This window comes from Halichoerus grypus, chromosome 2, assembly GCF_964656455.1.
Source record: "Halichoerus grypus chromosome 2, mHalGry1.hap1.1, whole genome shotgun sequence".
Taxonomy (NCBI): Eukaryota; Metazoa; Chordata; class Mammalia; order Carnivora; family Phocidae; genus Halichoerus; species Halichoerus grypus.
Genome location: NC_135713.1, coordinates 208,319,766 through 208,326,602, shown reverse-complemented (window position 1 = coordinate 208,326,602; position 6,837 = coordinate 208,319,766). Strand labels below are relative to the sequence as shown.

The following is a 6,837-nucleotide window of genomic DNA, read 5'->3' as shown; positions in this document are numbered from 1 at the left end:
AGGAGAGCAAAGTGTGGAGGAATCCTGGAAGATGCACCAAGTATGGGGCACCTTTTTAAGACAAAGGTGGCACTTTGCAAGCTCTAGGTCAGCGAACTCAAAAAGATCCCCAGCCAAATTCTCAAATGGATCATAACAATTTGTGCATAAAACCCAAGGTTTTCGCTGGGGAGGTCGGGCGAGGTCTTGAGAACAAGGCTGCCTGGCCAGGCCTCTCGGGTCGGGCCTGTCTGCGCTGCAGCATTCCCATGTCCTCATGGGGCCACATGGGGGGTCAGGTAGACACCAGGGTCCCTGGAATGGGCAGGAGGCAGGGGTCAGCTCCAGATCTCCCTCTTCCGTGTTTCATTCGCCTGGACAAAGACCCAGTATGCTAACTCCTACCAGGACCTGTAAGGTTTCACGTGTGGGCGCCATCAGCACAATTCAGGAAGCACAGCAGACCTACTTCTACTTCCCCTGCTGAGCTCAGGGGCCAAGGCCGAGTGGCCTCCAGGGACTCAGGGCACACCCCACCTACTGCCAGGTCGGAGACACTTTATTGGCCAACTGCAGACCAGAGCAGGTCAACACTGGAGCTGGGGGGGATGAGGGAGTAGGACCACCAGGGACTGTGAGGTCAGGTGGGGGCACCAAGCGATCACCATCCAAGCACTGTCCTAGCCTGGTGGAAGGTAGGCAGAATGGGGATGGCCTGACAGCCTGATGGCCCTGAGGTACAGCATCACCTGCACTTTTGAGCAGCCACCCCCAGGACGTCCAGCATGGAGCAGGAGGTCCCATCACCCCAGGAAGAGGAAAGGGGAGAAAGGAAGTCCTCATCATCACCCCAATTCCCCTGGAAAGACAAAGGGGCTCAGAGAATGAGCGGACTCTGTAGGTGACCTGCAGAAGGCTGAGACTGAGGACTGTCCCTGAGTTCAGACCACTCCCTTCCCCCAGGAAAAGGCAGTTGGGTCAACAGGATACTGGGCCAGCCGTACCCGCCCAGGTGGCCCAGTAGTCACCTGTTGAGGGAGGGCATGCCCAGAGATCTGCTGATGGTGAATCATTAATCCTCTGGGACTGTCCCGGCCACAGACTTGGCCAGTGGGGCTCTCTGGGTCAGGGAGCAGCCTTACAAGGAGTCCAGCAGGAAGCATACTCTCTGGGTGCTGGGCATGCCCCCCTGGGAGCACAGCAGCTCCCCAGGCCTGTCCTGAGGGGGTTCTATCCTAGACGCAATGTCCTCTCTGGTCCCACAGCCCTGTCCTTGCATTCTTCCAACGTGGCCAGGAGTGGACACGGGGGCCTGCCATTCTCAGGCACATGCCTCACCGCTCACCTCAGTCTGCTAAAGACCACAGGTGCCCCACACCCACCTGCCGGTGATGATCTGGCATCAGCCAGCTGCTGCCACCCCAGCAGGACGGGCGCTGCCCACACCCCCGGTGTGCTGCCACCAGCCCTGGGAGGTCAGGCCCCTGCACACAAAGGACCCAAAGGTTGCTGGCCGACCCCCACACATCCCACTGGGGAATGAGGGGGCTACCCTAGCCGGCTCCCCACCACCCACCTGGAAGCCCACCCAGACACACCACTCTGCACGCACGGCGCCCAAACAATGTATTTTTCTCAGTGGCCACCAGGGGGTGCATGTTGACCGCGGTATGTTCTAGAGTCCGTCTCCCTGGTGCTCACGCAGGAGCCGCGCCCCCAGGCTCAGCAGGTCCATCCGCCCGTCCCAGAACGGAATTGGCCCAGGGGTGCCAGTGCTGTAGTTCTGTTCGGAGGCTGCTCCCACCAGCGGGTCCCAGTCGGGGGCGCCTCGCCCGGGTCCCAGGGACCCTTGTCCACCAGTCCTCAGAGCGGCCTACTCCAGAACCACGGTGCCGCCCGCCGCCTCCAGGGCTGCCTTGATCTTCTCCGCCTCAGCCTTGGCGACGTTGGCCTTGATCTCCTGGGGCAGGGACTCCACCAGCTTCTTTGCCTGCCACACAGCAAAGTCAGGAATGGGGCCTGGGTGGCCGCAACCCACCTGCCCCAGAAGGGGCCAGTCCCAGAACCGCTCGCGTGGTGGGGACAGCAGGGAGAGGCCCGTGAGGCACGGAGCTCACCTGGACGAGGTTTATGCCCTGGACGTAGTTCTTGATTTCCTTGATCAGCTTCACTTTGTCCACGGGCTTTGCCTCTGTTAGGCGCACAGTGAAATGTGTCTGTTCTTTCTGTGTGGGGATGTCTTCTTCTGCCACCTGGGAGAGGGAGAGACGAAGCACGGGGCGAAGTGGGCACATCCGCTCCTGGGCCACCCTGTCCTGTCACCCCCACGCCCCAAAGCGAGGCCAGCCAGGCCTGCAGCTCCAGCCGGAGGCGCACCAGGCCTGCTGGGCTCGGGGCTGACCGCCTGGAGCCTCCCTCCCTCCCACGCTCCCCAGCTGAGACCTGGCTCCCTGGCCAGAACGCTGCCTTCTCCCCAGAGGCGGTTCTGAATCTGCCTCCCCTCATCCACCCGCTCAAGTTCCCTTTCCCTTCAAAGCTGTAATCGTGGGACAGGCAGACTGACACCGACAGCTCTTATCCAACAGCGTTTCAGGAAAGCAGTGCCCTTGTCATCCTCAGCCAAGCCCCGAATCGCGTGTGGATGACAGACAGGCAGCCGCAGCCCCACCTTCGCCGAGTGACCGACGACGGGAGGACGAGGCCGATAGAGCTGTCACAGCTGAAGACACAGCACCCCCATGGGGCAGGGGCCATGTGGCCCGGCAGCTTGGGGCAGTCCTGCTTTAGATCTGCTCCCCAATTATTATTATTTTTTTAAAGATTTTATTTTTGATAGAGAGCACAGGGGAAGCAGCAAAGGGAGAGGGAGAAGCAGGCTTCCCGCGGAGCAGGGAGCCCGATGTGGGGCTCAATCCTGGGACTCTAGGATCATGACCTGAGTGAAGGCAGACGCTTAACCAACTGAGCCACCCAGGCGCCCCCTGCCCCCCAATTATTGACAGTATCCCTTCATTCTCAGAAGTGTTCCAGTTTCCACAATGAAGTTCAGAGGAACTCCATCTCTCCTTTGCCCCAAATGTTCAGCCTGAATCTCACCAGCCTGTGAAGCTACCAGTTCCCAGCAGATGGGGGAGTGGAGCTGATACCACTGGAACCATCAGACACATCTGGGACGTGGGACACCCCACAGGACCCCTGACCTGGATTCCGTAGTAAGGGATGGCCAGGGAAAGGGGACTGAGGACGGGAGCCAGACTGCAGAGACCCAGTGACCACATGCAACACACAGTGCTTAGACTGGGGTAAACCAACTGCTAAAAAGTCTGGGACCATTAGCTAAATCTGAACAGACTGAGCGAGAAAATCACTGTTAATGACGTTGGTCGTACAAATAGCTCGTGGCTACGTTAAGAAAACACCTGTGTTTAGAGATATGTGCTGGAGGGGCGCCTGGGTGGCTCAGTCGTTAAGCGTCTGCCTTCGGCTCAGGTCATAGCGTCCTGGGATCGAGCCCCACGTCGGGCTCCCCGCTCGGCGGGAAGCCTGCTTCTCCCTCTGCCACTCCCCACTGCTTGTGTTCCCTCTCTCGCTGTGTCTCTGTCAAATAAATAAAATCTTTAAAAAAAAAAAAAAAAAGAGATATGTGCTGGAGCACACAGAGAAAGGACAGACCACACACGTGCCTTAAGCTTCAAGGGACAAGCGAAGTAAACACGGCAAAACCTTAATCGTCATGGACACCGGGTGATACATACACAGGTTGTTCTTTGTACTTGTCGATAACTTTGGAATTTTCCCAACAGAAAGTGCAACAGCCTCCCACCAAACCAGAAACAAACAAAAACCATAACAAACTAGCGCATGGCTTCAGGTCGGCTGGTTTCGTCGCGGAGACGAAACCTGCCCATTGCCCCACCTCTGCTCCAGCCCTGGCCATGCCCCACGGCTCTCGTGCCCGCCGGCCCTCTGCTGGGAATGCCCTGCTCTCTTCCTGTATTCCTCAAATCTCCCCCACACTGCCACCTCCTTATTGTGGCCTCCCTGGAAATTGTAACCCTCCCCTCCCCTTAAGCTTCTTCCCTACGTTTTTCCCACATCACTTATCATGTTCCGCTATTCAATAAAATTTTTCTTTTTCTTCTTATTTGGTTTATCGCCAATTTCCCTCCACCAGAAACATGGTCTCCACGTGGGCAGGGATCTGCACATCCTCGGCAGGAAGGTGGTCCCACGGAGGCTGCAGGTGGCCCACAGCCAGCACACACAGCTTTGCGGGATGTGTTGGCTGATGCAGGCTCGAGATGAGGGACAATGAGAGAAATCCGGCCACGTGACGTGGTGGCACCAGAGGAGAACCTTTTTGCACGGGACCCTGGCCTGCGCCCACCTCGGGGGGTGCTGCTGCGGCAGGGGCAGCTCCGGGCATCGTGCCGCCCATCGGCATGAGTCCAACATCCTGGATCTTCAGTGTTTTCTGCAGGGAGAAGGGAGAGCAGTCTCAGTAGCTGCCCGTCACGTTCGAAGACACCCACACAAGGCTGGCACAGTCCTCATACTCAGGGAGCACGCTTCGGACAATTTACTGCGCTCCCCAAATATACCAAGAACAAGACACAGGCCTGGGCTTGTGATACCTTCAGAAGCTCGTTGAGATCTGAGATCTCCAGGAGTGTGAGGCTGGCGATGTCCTGGACAAGCTGCTGGATCTTGGGGGGATACTCCTTGGGCGCGTTATCCAGGGGTGCACCGGCGAGGGCCTCCCCCATTCGATGGCCGCCACATCTCATCAGCCGCACAGCGCAGACATGGGGCACCTGTTTCCTAGCCCCCCATTCAAACAAGGCTGTCAGACTGGCACAAGCGGGTGACACAGCCCAGGCGGGTAGGCACTATGAGCTCAGGTCTAGCTCCTTGGTCCCAACCCGGGGGTTCTCAGATTCCAGGGTCCACGAGGATAAGGGGATTTCCCAGCTACCTTAAATTCTTCAACGAGCCTTAGAAATCCACGCGAGTACGTGCAGACATGCTACCCACAACGTTAGCTTCCGGGTCGAAAAAACTATCGGCCCAAGGGAGCAGGACAGTAACTTGAATGCATTTTGCTACACTAAGCCTCTCAGAATCTGGGGCCCTCGGGCGGCACAACGCCGGACCCACTGACGGAAGCCCTACCACGTCATTGGGGCTGCGGGGGAAACTGAGGCCCGGGGAGGGGCAGGGACATGTGCACGGTCATCTGAGGCCACCCCTAGCACACTCAGCAGCCCGCGGGGGTAAGGAGTCGGCGGAGTGGGGGGGGCCCTCGTGACGCCCACCTGCGCCGGGACCCGACGAGTCGGGGTGACATCCCGCCTGCCGCGCGCGGACGCCGCCCCCAACCTGCACCCTCAGTTGCCGGCCTCGGGCCCCGACCCTGCCACCCTCCAGCCCTCGGCTGACCGCGGTACCTGGCGAGACGGAGCGCAGCTCCCTGAAGCCCGAGACACGGCCCCCAAAGGGGGCGAGCGGCCGCCAGCAGCATCGGTCCGCGGGCGGGAAGGTCACACGCGGCTCCCCAGGAGGAGGACGCTCTAGCCGCCGGGACCGCCGAGCATACGAGCTGAGTAAGGCCGCTCTAGCCGCCGGGGCCGCCGAGCATTCGAGCTGTGTCAGGACGCTCTAGCCCAGGAGGCCGCCGGGGAAACGAGTTGGAGCGGACGCTCTAGCGCTGGCTTCCTCTCGCTCCCAGAGATTACCCACAAGACGGCGAGCCGCGCAGGCGCAGAGGCTCGTTGGTGGCGGCCGGGAGTCGGGGTCGGGCCCCTGGGGCAGGTCGCTGAGTTGTTGGGGCCCCGTCCTCGCTAGGCGAACGAAGGCCAGAGAAGGCCGAGGCTTGGGGAGGCGGTGCCGGCCGGGGCGACAGTGCAGTGACCCCTACTCCCCGACACCTGCCGAAGCCTTGCGCCGGCCGACAGCGGTTCCGGCTCGTGACGCCCTCCCTGGCCGCCCGCGCCTGGGCTCCCCTGGCGCCGAGAGCTCCCGCCGCCCTCTGGGCAGCCTTCTCCTCGCTTCCCTCCTCCCGCTGGAGGGCTGCCTCTCGCGCCAGCGCGGGGCACGTGTTCTGCCGGTCCGTGCCGCCCCGGGAGCGAGGCCCGCGTCCTGGGCCCGCGCGTCTGGGCGGTTGAACTCGGGATTCTCCGCCGACGGCGTGGCTGAGGGTTGTGATTGAGCCGGGAAGGGTCGCGGGCGGGAGGGCTAGCGGTTCGCCTGGGAGAAGAGAACTTAGCAGCCCTGGCTCTGTGTCCAGCTGCCTGAACGCCTGCCTTTCCGTTGTGCACGGGGGTGCCTCCCCGGCCCCGCTGACGACATCCGCCGTGAGGCTCCTGGGTCTTTGCTCTTTACAGGCTTCAGCCTCTGCTGCTCCAGAGCCGGGCACGGAGCAGCGCTTGTTACATCAAATCGAGAGGGCAGAGCCGTCCTCTGCCTGGCCACCTTCTGCTGTCCTGGCCCTGCCTTTGGCCTGAGCTCAGAGAGCCTCTCTGCCTAGTAAACTAGTCCATTTCTTCACAGAAGAACTAATGCTGGGGTCACCTACGAGATCTTTAAAGTGTGTGAAATGTTCTGAACTCTGGTTACGAGGGGCTGAGTCTACACTATGATAAGGACTTTCTTCCAGGCTCTGGTGGAGAATCACACTCATCCTCGGGCGTTGCAAGTCTTCGAGGAGTCAGGGTAGAGCAGGGCCAGATGGGGAGGACGCTGCTGGGCTCCCCAAGGGCACAGCTCCATGTGCTGTCTCAGGGAAGGCTCAGATCTGCAGCTGCTGCCAGAGCAGTGCCCACCCCTCGACACCGACCGTGGAACCAGGCTTGGTTCAGG

General features: G+C 60.5%; 1 protein-coding gene across 1 annotated transcript; it reads right to left on the bottom strand.

Annotated features, from left to right (window-relative positions):
* Positions 1 to 1,588: 1,588 nt before the first annotated feature.
* MRPL12 (mitochondrial ribosomal protein L12) lies at positions 1,589 to 5,964 on the bottom strand. Its single transcript, XM_036094188.2, has 5 exons — positions 5,427 to 5,964; positions 4,614 to 4,800; positions 4,367 to 4,453; positions 2,097 to 2,231; positions 1,589 to 1,969 (listed from the first exon to the last, which is right to left on the bottom strand). The coding sequence occupies exons 1-5, from the start codon at positions 5,498 to 5,500 to the stop codon at positions 1,853 to 1,855; spliced, it is 600 nt and encodes a 199-aa protein (XP_035950081.1). The 5' UTR covers positions 5,501 to 5,964; the 3' UTR covers positions 1,589 to 1,852.
* Positions 5,965 to 6,837: the final 873 nt, after the last annotated feature.

Coding starts and splice junctions, on each gene's coding strand:
- MRPL12 (XM_036094188.2), bottom strand. CDS start 5,500: ATGCTGCTGGCGGCCGCTCGCCCCCTTTGGGGGCCGTGTCTCGGGCTT. Junction 2,232..4,366: donor CCGCAGCAGCACCCCCCGAG/GTGGGCGCAGGC, acceptor TCCCTCTCCCAG/GTGGCAGAAGAAGACATCCC. Junction 1,970..2,096: donor AGGGCATAAACCTCGTCCAG/GTGAGCTCCGTG, acceptor GCTGTGTGGCAG/GCAAAGAAGCTGGTGGAGTC.